The sequence below is a fragment of the Notolepis coatsorum genome, assembly GCF_963971535.1.
Source record: "Notolepis coatsorum genome assembly, chromosome: 2".
Lineage (NCBI taxonomy): Eukaryota > Metazoa > Chordata > Actinopteri > Aulopiformes > Paralepididae > Notolepis > Notolepis coatsorum.
The window spans coordinates 148,959,392-148,979,519 of record NC_140166.1 but is presented as its reverse complement, the minus strand read 5'-3'; the positions used below and the strand labels follow the sequence as shown (position 1 = coordinate 148,979,519).

Below are 20,128 nucleotides of genomic sequence, written 5' to 3'. Positions count from 1 at the left end.
TGTACAATGACAATACATTTTAATCAAATCTAATGTTAAGAATCAATCCGATTCAAGCGAAACGGTTCAATATCAATATTTTGTTTCCCGGTGATAATTATCATCACCGCTAGTGGGAGTAGGATGGTGTGAATTCTGTATTCTGTGCATCGCCTCTTTATATCGCTATCTGCCACTTTGTAGGAAGGTTGTTCCTAATGAGCTCATACAGCAGCTCAACACTCCCCTGCTGCTAAAGGGATTAGTGTTGTTCAGTTGCTCTGCAGGGAGAGATGAGACCGATATATGAGATACGATGAGATAACGGGGGGCTTTATTATCCTCCCGGGGGGGGGGGGGGGGGGGGTATTGTTGTTGTCAACAGTAGCACTGCTGGGACAGAATGTACTGAGATGAAAACATAACAAGAAGAAAAATTATAATAATTGAATATAAATTAAAGAACTAAGAGGGATAGAAGGAGGTGTTTAAGCAGAGATTCCTATTAACATTTTAATTGTATTCATCCTTTATTTAACCACGAAGGTCCCAAGATACAAGATCTCTCTTCTTCCAGGGAGTCCAGAGAAGAGGCGGCACATAATTCTATAGCAATGTATCGACACTGGAGTAGCAATAGTATCACATCAAATCAAATTTATTTGTAAGGCCTGACAACACACGTTAATGTCCCCATGGGCCGGACACGTCTTCTTTAAACAAGTCAAGAAGAAACATCACAATAAATCAAGAACAAAACAAAAACACCATAAAGTCCAAAAAGAAATGTATAAATAAAATAAATGCAACACTCCCAGACATACCCCACGTGAAGGTAAGGGAAAATATTTCCTAGCAATAGGAAAAAATGCACCACAGGCAATGTGGAGGAGAGAAACCTTAGAAGGGCCGTTCAAGGGGGGATCTCTCTTCTTAGATGTCGGTGATAGTAGTGTTGCAATAAAACAGGCGAAACAGTTGGTAAGCATGCACTAGCAATGCAATAGTAGTAGTTGTAGTATCATTACTATTAATAGTAGTAGTTGTAGTATCATTAGCAAATGAACCGCGGGAAGATGATTAAACGGAAGGATTTGTAGATACAGTAATTAGTGATAATCGACTTTAATTATAAATTCATATTTGACCTTGAACTTGACCTTGACCTTATTATGGCCAAATCATACATCTATGGATAGGGAAAATGCTCTTCTTTCCAATGGCAGGGTTGAATCTGGATTTAGTCATTTCTTGCGGTTTTTACGATAATTAGCATTTTCCGATAACTTTGTATTTCCGATAAAACATATAAAACATCGGTAAAAATGAAAATATACAATTTGACTACTGTTTTTGATAGGGTTATGGTATTTACTCTTGGCTACAAAAAAATATTTAAAAACATTGACCTCTTAACATCCAAGGGCCCACATGTGGACGATTCTTTGCCGACCTCTAGTGGCTCGGGTGTGCACTATATACAATACACAATATATAGATAGAATTAAAGCCCTATTTGTTGCCTGTCGATTGCCCTTTCAGGTGACAAAATCCGTTCAGCGGTTCTCGAGTTACATGCCGATATGTGAGGCGTGCCCCAAAGTAAGCAAAAGTACACATTACCACCCCGACTCCCGGGGCTCTAGCTCTGTCAATCATTTGGCGATCTCGAAAATCTTTGCACAGGGTTGTAGCCAATGAGTGTGGCTTTCCAATGATACCCCATGATATGATAATTGGTGATCTAATACGGTCTCTATTGATCGATTTATGATAAAGAAAAGCAGGGTCCCCCTATAGGGGGACCTTAAGGCTTAACAGATTAACTATGTACAGTACATGCTTCGTATATGTACTGTAACCAAAGTCTCTCAAGAGAAGTCTGCTCACTCTGCCGCCATCTTCGTTAACCCTTTCACTGCCACACTACAGAAGGTTAACCCTTTACTATCACACTACCGACCGTAACTGGCTGGTGTGTGGCAGTGAAAGGGTTAACCTTCTGTGTATTGTCACAGTGAAAGGGTTAACCTTTGTGGTAAATTCCCACAGAACTTCTACAATAATTTGAGGTTATTGTAGTACAGTACAAATGAGATTGATTATCTGGAAGGAGGAGAAAGGGATCATACTTGATAGAATTGTTGATCTCCTCATCTGACTTAAGCAGATGAGGAATAAACGTGTACGCCAGACAAACCAGAACTGTAGTTCAACTCAGCTGATTTATTTGAGCCAGGGCCAAGAGTGAATAAAAGGTTGCCTTTCACATACAAAGGATTTATCAGAAAACATTAACATGGCTGCTGTGTACAGGAATCAACAAGGTTTGCATCTCAAACCCCAACATGTACATAAAACAGTCACTCGTTAACATAATTTGAACATACATAGTTTACTGTAGGCCCCTTTTTATATGAGTAAGCCTGGTTTCTAAGATAAGTATCTTTACATTCTATTTTAACCAACCATGGGTCCATGATTTACTCACATAAAAAGCAGCACAGTCTCTCTGGTGGAAGGAGCGGTGGAGCCCAACAGACCCCTGGGGTCGGTCTGGTCTGAGGGCTCCCGAACTACCAATTTGTCTCCTCTTATATACTATAATTTCTAGCCAATAATAGAATACAGTTTACTAGTACAGTTGATCCAATCAGGCGTCTCCTGTGGGCGATCTCCTGTGGGGGCTGGCAGCCCCCCCCCTGGGTTGTGGCGACGTGATGGGACAGAGATGGAGGGGGCCTGTCGGTGGCCCCCGTCGGTGTGGTCCCCCGCTGAGCACAGAGGGGTTCCGCCGGTGGCCCCCGTCCGTGTGGTCGCTGTGTTGGGTCTTGTCTCACGAGTGGGGGCTGGCATGATGTCCTCTGGTGGGGGGGGGGTGTGAATACTCTTTGACCTTTTGGGCCATTACCATACAGTACTAATCTGGTCACATTAGGTGTGACCTTTGTCTATCCAACTGTCCCTACGTCTCATTCCTCATTTAGCCCTGCAACCACTTCTGCTAAACAGTATACAAGGTTATTTATGAAATTCAACTCAATATTTACCACACCTTCTTTAGTGTGGCAGTGAAAGGGTTAACGGCGACTAATGAGACCTGAGCCCCTTCTACTCGTGTGGTTTCTGCCTCAGTCCTTAGTTACTCAAAACGCACTACATTATAATTGTAAAATAACATCACGTTTAATTATTTTCTCTGAATATGTTTGTTTTGTAGCAAGCAGTTTCGTTGTTGCCGCCATCTTTTTTAACATCTTCAAATTCCTCCATTCAAGATTCCCGGAGCGCTCCGTCTCCTTGGTTACAGTTTCACTGGAGTTCTGTTGCCTGGGGAACTGCTTGGACCACAGATGTGTTTTCCTGTCAGCTATTGCATTAGCAAACATTCGTCCCATTTCTGCCTTGCACTATATAGTATTGTATATTAGTACACTGCACAGTATTGTATATTGTACGGTAACTACGTCTATTCTGCATCGAACATTGTACATATGTCTAAACTGAACACTGTGACCTCATTTTTTTACTTCTAATTTTACTATGTTATTTTATTTCATACTTATCTTGTCTTGCACAGTCTCTGGAGCGTAACAGTAAGAAGCATTTTGTATAAAAGTATTCTGTACTTCTGTATGACAAATATTAAAGAAACTTGAAACACATACATATATGTATATACATACATACATGCATACATACATACATACATACATACATACATACATACATATATACATACATACATACATACATACATACATACATACATACATACATACATACATACATATACACACACACCACAGTAGGGCGACAGTGGCTCAGGAGGAGGTAGAACGATTGTCTGGTAATCTGAAGGTTCCTGGTTAGATGCCGACTCCTCCCAGGCAGCGTGTCAAAGTGTCCCTTGAGCAAGACACTTAACCCCTAACTGCTCCTAATGAGCAGGTTGGCACCTTGCATAGTCACCTCTGCCGTCGGTGTGTGAGTGAATAGTGAGTGAATAGTGAGTGAACAAGCGAATGTGAGGAACAAAATTGTAAAGCGCTTTGGATAAAAGCTGTTATATATACAGTAAATGCACGATTTACCATTTTACATGTCTGAGTGCATGTGTATGCATATGGCATTGTGCCTGTTTGTGTGCCTGTTTGTGTGTGTGTGTTTCCTCCGTGAATGCTATCTGTATGGCGGTGTGTGTCCTAGCATGTGTCTGTGTCATGGTGTTTAACCTTTCTCTCTCGCTCTCTCTCCTCTCTCCGCTCTCTCTCCGCTCTCTCTCTCTCCGCTCTCTCTCTCTCTCGCTCTCTCTCTCTTACATAATGGCTTCAGCGAGACACTACCTCAGCCACCCCTGTCTTATCAGCTGCGCTCTGTTGTAATATTTACACCTCAGTTATCAGCAGATCTGTGAGGCGGAGGCTCCACAGGGAGCCTTGGGGCTGGGAGGTGTACCAGATACTGAGGTGTACAGTCGTGAACCCATACCAAGGTATGGTTTTTTCATTATACAGTCGTGAACCCATGCCAAGGTATGGGTTTTTCATTATACAGTCATTAACCCATGCCAAGGTATGGGTTTTTCATTATACAGTCGTTAACCCATGCCACGGTAATTATACGCAAGTGAACCCATGCCAAGCTATGTGGTTTTCATTATACAGTCGTTAACCCATGCCAAGGTATGGGTTTTTCATTATACAGTCGTGAACCCATGCCACGGTATGGGTTTTTCATTATACAGTCGTTAACCCATGCCACGGTAATTATACGCTAGTGAACCCATGCCAAGGTATGGGTTTTTTATTATACAGTCGTTAACCCATTAAGGCTGTCCCCGAAGCCTGTTTTTGGGATTCAAACTTCGTCAGGGTTTTTCGAACGAACGTTCGAACCTTCGTTTTTAATGACATTTTTTTAGATGTTCGGGTAGACGGCCATTGTAAAGAGCTCCCGGTCAAAGAACAACGAAAAAGGAAGTTAAAATATCTAAAACAAAATAAAAAGTGACAATTCAATGATATAAGAAAAAAGGAAGGATGAACACGAGAAAAAGCGAAAGAAAAGCGACCCCAGAAGAGATACAAGCACCGGAGGAAAGTTATCGACACGAGGAGGTGACGCAGGAAAATCAAGCTAGCATGGCGCAAGGCGACAGAGCAGAGGTGCCCACTTGGGTAGAGGAGCTACAAGCTAGCATACAGACTAGCATCCAAGCTAACACGCAGAACATCCAGAACAATATCGACAGACTTGGGGAAGAATTAAAGAAGGGTCAGGACGAGCTCAGAGAAGAAATAAGAGACTCGAGACAATTGATGGAAAACTACAGGAACAAGAGAAAGACATAAGGATGTTAGAAGAAAGGACAGCTGAAACGGAGGAATGGAATACAGAAATACAAGGAATTCTAATGGCGACGCTCGAACAACAAAACATGTTGAGAGAAAAGCTAACGGACTTGGAGGGGAGGTCAAGGAGAAATAATATACAAATATGGGGACTGAGAGAAGGGATAGAAGGAGACTTGATGACCAAATATGTAGACAACCTAATTCGAGAAGAATTAGAAATGTCAGACCTCGACAAGATAGAGATTCAAAGGGCGCACAGGGCCCCAGCGCCGAAGCCACAGATAAACAGACCACCGAGAGCAGTTATAGTTAACCTGTTCCACCCGTGGAATATTGCTCCACTTCTACAAGGTCCATTTGCATATTCTTGGTATCTAGGGACATCTATGGACCTCGGGGAATGTATTCACAGTGTCAGAAATATTGTGTCTATTACTAGGCTTGCTTAAATTGTGATGAAACAAAGGAGAATATGAATTATGATTTTTCTTTGCATCTTTGACAGTGAATAACACCATGCTAATAATGACCAAACATTAAAAACTGCCACTGATCTCGTTCAGTACCCTCTTGAGATCATGTGTAAAAAAATATCTAAGGAAATTAATAAAGGGAAGATGATTAAACCGAAGGTTCTGTAGATGCAGTACTGAATTCTCCCATCCGGACCAATGCAATTTGAAATATTATTATAGAATATAGAATATGATGCTTATAAATTACCTTATTATAGCCAATTATAGCACATTTATATATATATACATATATTATCTTTTAAATGCCCGAGTTCAATTTGGATTTAGTATCACCAGGCATGCATAAGAACAGATAATGAAATCTACTGTAATCTACTGTACTTAAAAACCTTCCCCACAGTGCAACCGTTTTGAAACTAATTTCAAATATAATTGTTCCTACATGTTAACAATAGGGAAGAGAAACTAACTGTGTTTAAAAATTTGTCAAAAACTTTACCTTTTGTGGCTTATTATCCCGAATAATAACAGTTATTGAAATAATTCATACAGAGCTCTGAACCTTGAACCCCATATAATCTTCCAGGAAGTGTAGTTCGGAAAAATTCCAACGCTGATCGACAGCTATGCAAGACCTCTACAAAATGGCCACAAAAAGGCTACAATTCCCACGGTTCAAAATGTCCAAAATGGTCGCCCTCGCGACTAGACTTCACCAAGTCAAAAAGTTAAATCTATCTAATGGCACTTTTAACCTATTGCTAAACTAACGTATTGATGATAATATACATTCTACATGCTTTTGTGAAGTGTTAGTGATGTTAATACGTGACTACGTTTGAATTTAAAATCGCAAATTGTATGCAACACTCTGAAAAATATTGATTTATGACCAGATGCCATTTCGGGACCGGTACCGGTCCCGTCGGGTGGAACAGGTTAATTTCTTAAAATTCGTAGTCAAAGAAAACATTCACAGAGCAGCCTGGCAGATGATGATGGAGGTGGAGGGGCAGAGGATAACCTTCGACCATGACTATTCAACAGAGGTGGCTGTAAAACGTCGGAGCTATGTTCAGATAAAAAATACTTTGAAAGAGAAAGGAATCAGATTTCAATCACCAATGACCACGCTGAAGGTCCATTGGAAAGAAGGCATCAAGGTGTACAACGACATGCGGGAAGCGACGAGGGACATGAAGCGGAGAGGATGGAGGGTGCCGGAAGGAGAAGGAGAGAGGAGAGGAGGATGGGAAGGTGAAGGAGATCTGAACCGATTCAAAGCGGATCAACTGAGAAGAACGACGAAAAGACACAGGGAAGGGGAGCAGAGAGGAGACGAGAGGGGACACGGTGATCCAAGGAAGGATAAGTACAATACACATTAGACTGGTATACATGTGACATACACAATACAAGTAACATGAAAATGATTTATGCAATGAGAAGATGGTAAAGTACATACGAGATAATTATACTAGGGATGTCCCGATCCGATCATGTGATCGGGATCGGGGCCGATCACGTGATTTTCCGAAGATCGGGATCGACAAAAAAAAAAGGAAAAAAGTATCTGGATCTTTTTTTTTTTTTTTTTTATCGGTCTTAAACTCATACTGAGGCCTTAGTTTTGGTTTTAAATTGCATATCATCATTCATATTTATTGTCACACAGAGCAGAAGCATTTTGCCAAAACAAACCAATAGTATCCAGCTGCAGAACGGCAGACCAGCCACAGTCTCGGACCCAAACGCATTTTCTTTGATTTAATTATACATCAAATGATTTATGTCAAGGATTGCAATGCCTCGCTTGAATGAAGTTAACTTTTCACCTGGATAACGTCAACATTCAGGGTGAATGTAATGTGAGAAATTGGGATTAAAAAAAAATATTTTTATTTTATTTAAAAAAAATGGATCGGATCGGGAAAGATCGTTATCGGTAGATACTCAAAATCACATGATCGGGATCGGATCGGGAGCAAAATAAATTTATCGGGACATCCCTAAATTATACCAAAAGTTATAAAAAAGGACATGGCGATTCAAGAGATATATTGGGACAGACATGAAAGAACCACAGGATTACACGTGACACATAATACAAATAGACAGGAACATGAAAGTGACTAATGCAGAGCTTTTGACCGGGAGCTCGAAGGTCGCACACAGAACAAGTTGGACATGTATAGTGCGCATCTTTTAGCCACTAGGGGGAGCCCTCTCACTAGGAGAGCCACTACTCTCCACCCGCCAGCGGGGGAAAGAGGGATACGACTGAGATCCTCTACTACCATGGAAGTACCAAGTGTTAATGTTGATGTTAATGTTTATTATGGTTATATGTATGTAAATCAGACGGGGATAGCAGAGGCTACAACCACAAATATTATTTTATGTGACATGGGTAGAACGGGAGAACATTTGGAAAATAAATATGACACAAGTTAAGGGTATCAAAATTATGTCGTTGAATGTTAATGGTATGAATAGTCCGATCAAAAGGAGAAAGGTGATGACGAAACTTAAGAAAGAAGAGGCGCAGGTTATCTTCTTACAAGAAACACATCTAATATCACAAGACCATGAAAAGCTGAAGAGATTCGGGTATGAGAATTTGTTTTATAGTTATTTTAAACAGAACTTTAGAAGAGGAGTAGCTATACTAATTAAGAACACAGTGAAGTTTGAAATGATCAGGGAAATAAGGGATAAAGAGGGGAGGTATGTACAGTAATTGTCAAGGGGAAAATGGAAGGTCAAATGGTAACACTAGTGAATGTGTATGCTCCACCAGAAAGTGATAAATATCTATTTGAAACAATCTTTGATATCATAGCGATGGAAGGGGAAGGGGTCCTAATCTGTACAGGTGATTTTAATGTAGTACTGAACTATGACATAGACATGACAAGCACAAAGAAATGGAGGACAAACATTAGCAAATATATGAATATACAAATGGCAGAATTAGGAATCATGGATATATGGAGAGAAATGCACACACTAGACAGAGAATACACACATTATTCACATCCACACACAACATATTCAAGGATAGACTATTTTCTCATGACAACAGGGGACAGATACAGGGTAGAAGACTGCAGGATAGGGGTAACGGACATATCAGATCATAGCGCAATATATTTGACAGTGAATCTTAAAAGTAGGCGGAGAAATACAGTTTGGAGACTGAACGTAGGACTATTAAATAACAAAGGTTTGGTTAACGAAGTAAAATTAGACATTAGATACAGAGAAGGAAATGATAATGGAGAGGTAGACCCAAACATTTTATGGGATGCACTAAAGGTAGTAATACGTGGGAAATTGATAGCAAAGACGGCATTACTCAAGAAGGCCAGAATAGAGACATACCAGAACTTGATAAAGAAACTGAAAGAATTAGAGAAAGAACACCAAAGCTCAAAGAACCAAAAGACACTTAGAGAGGTAAAGGAAGTTAGAGGAAAGATAAACAAAGAACTGCTGACAGAAATAGAGAAGAAAGCTAGGTACATGAAACAGACATACTATGAAGGAGGACCGAGAGCGACCAGACTTTTAGCTAGACGAATCAGGACACAACAAAAACTTAACACAATACACACAATAAGGGACACGAACACAAATAAAATACTAAGAGAACCAGCTGAAATAGAGAAGACATTTGAAGAATACTATAAGAAACTATACACGCAACTGATAGCGGCAGGAGAAGAGGAGATAGAGTTTTTTTTTTTTTTTAAATGTGATCTACCATCGATAGGAAAGGAACAGAACGAAATATTAAACGCAGAGATTACAGAACAGGAAGTGGGGAATGCGATCAGTAAAGCAAAGAACAGTAAGTCACTGGGTAGCGACGGATTCCCCTCTGAATTCTACAAAACATTTAGACAGGAACTGAGCCCCATATTAGAAGCAGCATTCAGACACACGATGAAAGAAGGCACAATGCCACCTTCATGGAAAGAAGCCATAATTACTACAATTCCAAAAGAAGGGAAAGCTAGAGAACTATGTAGCAGTTTCAGACCAGTGTCCATACTTAATGTAGATTACAAGATGTATACATCAATAATATCCAAAAGATTTGAGACATTTATGACGGATATTATAGACGAAGACCAGACCGGATTCATTAAAGGAAGACAGACACGCTCGTCACCAATGCAAGAGGCTGCGGTCTCGACTCCCGGAGAGTCAGCATTGCCTTGGCTTGGGCTGATCGCTATACTAACTCGTTTGGCTGAGTTAGGAGGAGGGAAGCCGTAGGTGGGTCCTGGGCGTTGTGGACAGCGACCCCTACAGTTCGGTCGGGGCGCCTGCACAGCGAGGGTAGGATCTGGAGAAAGGTAGTGTGACCTTCCACACGTTACACTCTCCCGGTGAGAATCTGCGCTGGCTGCCGGCTGGCTGCCGGCTGGCTGCACATGTGTCGGAGGAAAGCATGTGACAGTCTCCGGCCTCCCGGACCAACAGTAGGGGGGGGGTGCACAACAACCAGGAAGGGGGTTGGGAATTGGCATAACGACTAACAGTGGGATGGGAGAAAAATCGGAAGGAGGGGGGAAAAAGATTAAATTTTTTTTTAAATGTTTAAAATAAAAAGATTTTTATTTTCTTTATTAAAAATTCGAATTTTTATTTAGAATTCGAATGTTAACGAACAAACTTTCGAACTTATGGGTTTTTTATTATACAGTCATTAACCCAGAGTCAGAGATTTTATTTGCCATGTATGATGTATGGACGAATCCACATTGGAATACAGGTACAGAGCAAACACTGTGTGTCTACAACTAATCCAAAACAGGAGCAGAGTAGAAACCGTACAGAAAAGAAAATATGTAAAAACACAGACAGTATAGGTGGGTTGGGTAGTCTGCTGTTGGGTTGGTTGGGTAGTTGGTTAATCGTTTGGTTAGTCGGTTGGTTGGTGAGTGGGTGGGTGGCCCCACTGGTGGAGACTGAAGGATGGAGAGGTGAGGGGGACGTTATGATGATGAACCCACCACTGGGGGATCTGTTGATGTGGAATTATGAATCATTGTTTACACCCACATTTCTCTTCAAATCTAAAAGTAACAAATATAAACCATTTAGAACATTGTGAAGGTGGATACTTTTCTCTATCTTCCTCTCTCTTCTCCCCTCTCATCCTCTCCTCTCTCTCCTCTTCTCTTCTGTCCTCATCATCTCTCCTCTTATGTCCTCTTCTGTCCTTTCATCTCCTCTGCTCCTCTTCTGTTCTCTCCTCTTCTGTTCTCTCCTCTCTTCTATCCTCTCCTCTCCTCATATGTCCTCCTCTTCTCTATCTTATATTATCCTCTCATCTTCTCTATCGTCCTCTCTCTCTCTCTCTCTCTCTCTCTCTCTCTTCTCTCTCTTTCTCTCTCGCTCTCTCGCTCTCGCTCTCTCGCTCTCTCTCTCTCTCTCTCTCTCTCTCTCTCTCTCTCTCTCTCTCTCTCTCTCTCTCTCCAAGATGATGGATTTGGTTGCCATGGCAGCTGAGCTAGAGGAGAGGCTACATGTCACCTGAACTACACCGATTGGGTCGTAGACAACAATAGTGTCTAAATGTCACCCGCCGAGACACGTGACCTAGCATTAAATTGAATCCTATTCAATAAATCATTGCGGTCCCTCTGGGCTGTTTTGGAGGAAGTTCATTACAGTGGGACGTAATACCCAAATGTATTATGTAATACAAACACAAGCGACACAGTTCCTGCTCTTTGTGTGTACATCACACATACGGGTCAGTGACTTTGTGTAAGTGTGCGTGCGCGCAGATGAGTTTGTGCACAATGCTTTCATGCTGTGGGAATGACAAACCGTGTGTGTGTGTTTATTTGTCTCACACTGTGTGACATCCCGGTCGTCAACCTAAACGCATGACAGACGCATGAACATATATATATTGACGATCCTCTTGGGAGGAATCAGTGTGGACTGTGGGGGTGAGCTTGGGAGAGCGTCTGTCAGTGTGGAAGTGTATTTTGTTGTCCTGTGTTTTGTTATGTTATGTATTGTATTGTATGTTTTGTATTTTATGTTAAGGACCCCCTTGAAAATAGCATATCTCAAGGCCACTGCCACTAAGCCTCTTCAACTCATTCAGAACGCAGCGGCCCGCCTGATCTCAATCCTACCGAAGTCGGCCCATGTCACCCCACTTCTTAGGGACCTGCACTGGCTCCCCATTGCTGCACGAATCCGCTTCAAGGCCCTCGACCTAGCATACCGTGCGGCAAAGGGAACCGCTCCCGCCTACCTCCGGTCAATGGTCTCTAACTACACACCCTCAAGACCCCTACGCTCTGCATCTTCTGGCCGCCTCAGACCTACTCCTATCCAAGCTCCTGGAGGGTCATCAAAGAGAAGTCGCCTATTCTCAGTTCTTGCCCCACAATGGTGGAATGAACTACCCACCCCAGTTAGGACAGCCGAATCACGTCCAATCTTTCGCCGTCGACTAAAGACGCACTTCTTCAACCATTATCTGAATAAAAAAAAAAAAAACTATAAAAAAAAAATCTAACCCTAACTAACCGTACTGTCATGCACTTGTCCTAATAAACTAACCTACACTGTAGCACTCAACACTTTGATGAACATTGTTGCTCAGCTGATAGAGTTGTGCCCTTCCTGATGGCTTGTCGTACAGAACTTGTAAGTCGCTTTGGATAAAAGCGTCAGCTAAATGACTAAATGTAAATGTAAATGTATATCCTTCAAATACATTTCAAATGACAGACACATGACACTGACAGACACATGACGGACACATGATGGACACATGACGGACACATGACAGCAGGGTACAAAATAGTTACACGCCCAGCGCCATTGGCTTGTAGATTTATAATTTGGCGATTAGAATTTAAGGTCTGCCCGCCACCTGGCGGCTAACAAAATACACTGCTTCTACCGCGGCCGGCAGGTAATGGGTCGTCAATATGATGCGGCGGTGGTGAGTTGAAACTGTGTGTGTGTGTGTGTGTGTGTCACATGTCCGCTCTAATTTTTACAAACAATTAACCTTTAAATGTAAATGAGATGCGCTCTGCTCACGAGGTCAAGTTTGTAACCTGAGACGCACATGAGGTCTTACATCACCCGTTCTTTAGCCTACAAGAAAACCCTGCAATCGCGTTTTTGATTGTGCTCTGATATTTTACTATTTCGCATTTGATTTGACCAAATATGTGGAGGCATATTCCCTGCAACAGGTTCAAAGATAACTTCACATTTATTGGCAATTCGTTTCCTTATATCGCTTCCTCCAGGGTTCCAACTTGTGTTGACAAAATGCAACCCTGCTCAGCTACGGGGAATCAGCGCTCTCTCTCTAGACTAGAAAGGTGCACTCAGTAGAGCACAGATGTCCGCTAGGGCGGCAGCCACACATAATAATAATAATAATAATAGATTGGATTTGTAATGCACTTTTTGTTCACTGGGATCCCAAAGTGCTACACTATATGGTTAAAACAGTTAAAATCTTTTAAAAAAAATAGTTATTAGTAAAACAAATAAAATTAAATACAGAATAAAAATAAGATAAAAATAGAACATAGTTAATTAAAAACATAGTATAAACAGACAATTTAAAAACAAAAGTGCAATAAAATTAAAATAAAAAGCTAACAGTCAAAGGCCTTTTTGAACAGGTAGGTTTTCAGGCCTGCCTTCTCTCTCTCTCTATCTATCTATCTATCTATCTATCTATCTATCTATCTATCTATCTATCTATCTATCTATCTATCTATCTATCTATCTATCTATCTATCTATCTATCTATCTATCTATCTATCTACTCTCTCTCTCTCTCTCTCTCTCTCTCTCTCTCTCTCTCTCTCTCTCTCTCTGTTCAATGATTTAAAGTGGCCAAACGTTACAATATAAATACTAATTGGATTTTTGGCTGGTAAAAAATCTGCCCGGCTGGTCGTTTTTAAAATCTACCAGCCAAATGGCTGGTAAGTCAAAAAGTTAAGTTTGTTCCCTGCATGACAGACATTCACACTCACCGTGGAACCCAGTTAAACAGTTTCTCCTTGTAATCAGTGGTGTTGGCTGGGGCAGGGCAATGTATAGAGAGATCATTCAAAACAATCTGACATAATATGTCACAATGTCCTCTTAAGTATGGAATGTCACATGTTAAATAGGCCTAATAAACATGTTTTTTTATTGACAAATCTGAGCTAATATTTAACTAAATTAACTAAATGATTCACAATATATGAAAAGGAATCCCACAATCCAATAGCACTGGTGATTAAAGGGATAGTTTTGATTTCTGGACATTAGTATGAAATACTTGACAGTAGTGGAAGCAAAGCTATTAGCTTTACTTACTGAATCCTGTGGTTAGAGTTCTGGGAACCCTGCATATATCGGTATCGGTTGATATCGGTATCGGAAATTAAGAGTTGGACAATATCGGTATCGGTAAAAAAGCCAATATCGAGCATCCCTACTTTAAAGCCATTGTTCTCAGTTTCACTGTTTGCGTGGTCACTGCGGTTTGCTTCTGCAGGGCAGTGTAGATTACAATAGATTCTTCATCACAACAAAATCTTTAGATATTTTTTTTTATCATTAGAAGAAAGTATATCCGATTATTAATGGAGTGACTGAGCCCGCATGAGGAGGGAGGACAGAACCTAACGTACCACAACCTGCGCTGGAAGCAGAACCATGTGACTCTGACTCTGAGGTGGGAGGACAGAACCTAACGTACCACAACCTGCGCTGGAAGCAGAACCATGTGACTCTGACTCTGAGGTGGGAGGACAGAACCTAACGTACCACAACCTGCGCTGGAAGCAGAACCATGTGACTCTGACTCTGAGGTGGGAGGACAGAACCTAACGTACCACAACCTGCGCTGGAAGCAGAACCACATGACTCTGACTCTGAGGTGGGAGGACAGAACCTAACGTACCACAACCTGCGCTGGAAGCAGAACCACATGACTCTGACTCTGAGGTGGGAGGACAGAACCTAACGTACCACAACCTGCGCTGGAAGCAGAACCACATGACTCTGACTCTGAGGTGGGAGGACAGAATCTAACGTACCACAACCTGCGCTGGAAGCAGAACCACGTGACTCTGACTCTGAGGTGGGAGGACAGTGACCGAGGAGGGGGGAGGGAGGAGGAGGGAGGGGGGATGAGGAGGAGGAGGGAGGGGGGAGGAGGAGGAAGAGGAAGAGGAGGGGGGTTGAGGAGGAGGAGGGAGGGGGAGGAACCTAACGTACCACAACCTGCCGTCTCTCAGCCGGTTACATACAGTAAACACTTGCATCAGCTGCAGGAGGAGGAGGAGGAGGAGGTGGTGTTGACACTGACTCTCTCGCTCTCTCTCGCTCTCTCTCTCGCTCTCTCGCTCTCACTCTCTCTCTCTCTATCTTGCTCTCTCTCTCTCCCCCCCCACTCTTTCTCTCTCTCGCACTCTCTCTCTCTCACCCCCCACTCTTTCTCTCTCTCGCACTCTCTCTCTCTCTCTCCCCCCACTCTTTCTCTCTCTATCGCTCTCTCTCTCTCTATCTCTCTATCTCTCTCTCTCCCCCACACTCTCTCTCACTCCCCCACACCCTCTCTCTCTCTCCCTCCCTCTCCCCCACACTCTCTCACTCCCCCACACCCTCTCTCTCTCTCTATCTCTCCCCCACACCCTCTCTCTCTCTCCCTCTCTCTCTCTCCCCCACACTATCTCTCGCTCCCCCTCCCCCACACTCTCTCTCTCCCCCTCCCCCACACTCTCTCTCTCTCTCTCCCCCCACACTCTCTCGCTCCCCCTCCCCCACCACCACCACCGGTTACGTAATGTTCTGATAGAAACAAAAGAGGAGCAGAAAACGCACAAACAAGCAACAAGCACTCTCACTGTCTCCACTGCCAAGACCAGAGAGGTGTGTGTGTGAGTGTGATTAGTTTGTGTGCGTGTGAAAAGAGGTTTGTTTGAGTGGGGGTGTTTGTGTGTGTGTGTGTGTGTCTGTCCATCTTTATGTCTATTGTCTGTGCTTGTGTGTGTGTGGGAGTGTGTGTTATTTGTGTACATGAGTTCGTGTGTGTTGGCGGCCTGTAGAACATGTAATGCCAGTGAAGAGGCAATATAAAGCCACATGCAGAACATCAGCTCTGAATACAAACACTGTGTACGTTCTGCACAGAACATCTAGCTCTGAATACAAACACTGCACGTTCTGCACAGAACATCTAGCTCTGAATACGAACACTATGTACGTTCTGCACAGAACATCAGCTCTGAATACAAACACTGTGTACGTTCTGCACAGAACATCTAGCTCTGAATACAAACACTCTGCACGTTCTGCACAGAACATCTAGCTCTGAATACAAACACTCTGCACGTTCTGCACAGAACATCAGCTCTGAATACAAACACTCTGCACGTTCTGCACAGAACATCAGCTCTGAATACAAACACTATGTACGTTCTGCACAGAACATCAGCTCTGAATACGAACACTATGTACGTTCTGCACAGAACATCTAGCTCTGAATACAAACACTTTGCACGTTCTGCACAGAACATCTAGCTCTGAATACAAACACTGCACGTTCTGCACAGAACATCAGCTCTGAATACGAACACTATGTACGTTCTGCACAGAACATCTAGCTCTGAATACAAACACTTTGCACGTTCTGCACAGAACATCTAGCTCTGAATACGAACACTATGTACGTTCTGCACAGAACATCAGCTCTGAATACAAACACTGTGTACGTTCTGCACAGAACATCTAGCTCTGAATACAAACACTCTGCACGTTCTGCACAGAACATCTAGCTCTGAATACAAACACTCTGCACGTTCTGCACAGAACATCAGCTCTGAATACAAACACTCTGCACGTTCTGCACAGAACATCAGCTCTGAATACGAACACTATGTACGTTCTGCACAGAACATCTAGCTCTGAATACAAACACTTTGCACGTTCTGCACAGAACATCTAGCTCTGAATACAAACACTGCACGTTCTGCACAGAACATCAGCTCTGAATACGAACACTATGTACGTTCTGCACAGAACATCAGCTCTGAATACGAACACTATGTACGTTCTGCACAGAACATCTAGCTCTGAATACAAACACTGTGTACGTTCTGCACAGTACTGTGAAACAGCCTGCCTAGCAGCATTAAACAGGCCCCCGGGTTAACTGGCTTCAAAAAAGTATGTATGATCATGGCTATCGGCATAGGTCACTTTACTTTATAACATTTTTTTATTAAAAAAATTTAAAATAAAGAACGGGAATGGTTCTTGTATAGCAAGATAGCATAAGGATATATAGTATATAGTAAAACTGTATATTGTATAGTATAGTATTGTATCGTAGTGTATATAAGACCCAGTGCCTCATCTGTAGCTTAACACTGTATTGCACTATCACAGGACCTTAGCATGTCTTTTACCATGCATTTAAACTTTATGTACATTATACCTGTTATGTCTTATTTTTATTACTTGTATTATTGCACAATCGCTGCGGGCACCACCCGCATTTCACTGTATGCCCTGTATGCCGTGACAAATACAACTCTTGACTTGACTTGATAGGAAAGAGAGGGTAGCATATTTATTTATTATTTATCTTATATTGTAACTTAATGTTTTATGATGTTGTTGTATGTTGATGTATGTCCTGTTTTTTTAATACCAGGGACCATGATGGAAATAAGTGCTTGCATTTTATCATGTTTTTATCCCTTGGATGATGTCTCTAATCCACAATAAAAATCAATCAATCAACCAACCACAGAACATCAGCTCTGAATACAAACACTTTGTTATAGATGTGCATTCTGCACAGAACATGCTCTCTGAATACAAACACTTTGTTATAGATGTACATTCTGCACAGAACATGCTCTCTGAATACAAACACTTTGTTATAGATGTACATTCTGCACAGAACATGCTCTCTGAATAGAACATTCTGACACAGAGCTATCTACCCTACCCCGCCTACGTGCTTACTCTCTCTCACTCTCTCTCGCTATCTCTCTCGCTCTCTCTCTCTCTTGCTCTCACTCTCGCTATCGCTATCGCTCTCTCTCACTATCTCTCTCGCTCTCTCTCGCTCTCACTCTCTCGCTATCGCTCTCTCTCTATCGCTCTCTTTGTCTCTCTCTCTATCCCACTCTCCTCTCCCACCCACATACACACACATTCTGGGCAGAGTCATTACCTCCACTGGTCTCTCTTTCTCTATCACTTTATATCTATCTATATATATCTCTTTCTCTATATATATCACACACACACAAACATTACCTTCATCTGGTCTCTCTGTCTCCCTCTATCTCTCTCTGACTCTTAATTATAAACACTGCAGGGCGGCTACGTGGCGTAGTGGGCAAGGCACTCGCCACGAATGTGGAGAGACGCTGGGCTCGCCTGTTCGAGCCCAGCGCTCCACATTGCTTTCAGTTTAGCTGGTCGTTCATACTAATACACATTGGCCGTATTAGGGGGTGGGAAACTGATGGGTGGGGATCGGGCGTTGTGGACAGCAACTCCTACAGGTCGGTTGGTGCGCCTGCGCAGTAGAATCAGGAAGTGTCTGCGGCAGCGTGAGCCTCCCACGCGTTACTCCTCGCCACTGAGAGATCGAGCTGCGCAGGTGAAAAGATGCGACTGCTGTTACCTCAAGTACCGGAGGGGACTTGTGCTATGTATGACTTAGTCCACATTGCAGCCGGCTTGTGGGAGGCAAGAAACAGCGTTCGTGACAGGGGAGGGTTGAATTGGATTATACGAAATTGGGATTGGAGAAAATATAGAAAATGGGAGAAAAAGTGGATCAAAAAATTATAAACACTGCACAGACTCTGGTTTGGACCATGTATACCATCATCACTATTACTACTGTCTGATTTAATCCACCCCCCCCCCACCATGCTGCTATGATACCTGCATTTCCCCCAAGGGTATTCATAAAGGAACACTTGATTTGTATATATCTATCTATATCTCTGTCTATCTGTCTCTCTCTCTATCTATCTAGCTCTCTCTCTCTATCTATATCTCTCTCTATCTTTCTGTTCTTTCTTATGTCTCTCTATCTATCTTCATATATATCTAGCTCTCTCTATATATATATATATCTATCTCTATCTATCTCTCTCTCTATCTAGCTCTCTCTATCTATCTCTATCTATCTCTCTATCTCTCTATCTATATCTCTCTATATCTCTCTATCTCTCTCTATCTCTCTATCTATATCTCTCTAGCTCTCTCTCTATAGCTCTCTCTCTCTCTCTCTCTATCTCTATCTCTATCTCTCTATCTCTCTATCTCTCTATCTCTCTATCTCTATCTCTATCTCTATCTCTATCTCTATCTCTATCTCTATCTCTATCTCTATCTCTATCTCTATCTCTATCTCTATCTCTATCTCTATCTCTATCTCTATCTCTATCTCTATCTCTATCTCTATCTCCATCTCTCTCTAGCTCTCTAGCTCTCTCTCTCTCTCTCTATCTAGCTCTCTCTCTCTAGCTCTATCTATCTCGCTATAGCTCTCTCTAGCTCTCTCTCTATTCATAATGTGTGTGTGTCTCTCTCTCGCTCTCTCTCTCCAGGGAGAAGCTGAGGATCGGTGGAGAGCAGCTGATGGTGCTCAAGGTGAGTCTGGAGCGCTGTGCCGAGGCCGTTCCCTCCGCTTGGCTCTGATTGGACCGGGACCAGGAAGTTCGGACCGAGCCGCAGACCAATTGGGAAGCGCAAGGAAGTACAACTCGGCCGACTCAGACAACAACAACCATGTCTCGCACCATCCAACTCCACAGACTCAACAGAATAAAATTTATTTTATTTTATTTTATTAGGGATCCCCATTAGCTGGTGCGATAGCAACCAGCTAGTCTTCCTGGGGTCCACACACAAAAAAACATACAAAAACAATCACTATTGCAAAAACGTATTAAAAATTAAAAATTATTAAAAGTCAGTACACACAATGCATAATGAAACTACTGTAACAATTAAGATAGCTAAAATTACATTAGTGTAAAACAAAAAATTACTTTACAGTGTTAAAAACAATTTAAAAACAATTTAAGATTATTTTTTAAAGTGAATCTACTGTAAATGCAGCAGAGGTTCCGAGGCAGGCCATTCCAAAGAGTTAATGCTATAAAAATAAAAGATCTCCCCAAAGCGCTGGTTCTAGGACCTGGCAATTCAAGCTGCCCACTACTGGAACCTCTAGTGTAATGCTCGTGCACAGTATTACTAAAAACAATCCGATTA

General features: G+C 42.2%; 1 protein-coding gene across 1 annotated transcript in view; it reads left to right on the top strand.

Moving 5' to 3' along the window:
* Positions 1–19,549, top strand: part of swt1 (SWT1 RNA endoribonuclease homolog) — a gene marked incomplete at both ends in the record, with an annotated part of 109,094 nt that extends 89,545 nt beyond the window's left edge. Inside the window, one exon of the mRNA XM_084308342.1 lies at positions 19,459–19,549. Within this exon, the coding sequence (XP_084164468.1) occupies positions 19,459–19,549 (91 nt within the window). The remainder of the gene's footprint in view (positions 1–19,458) is intronic.
* Positions 19,550–20,128: the final 579 nt, after the last annotated feature.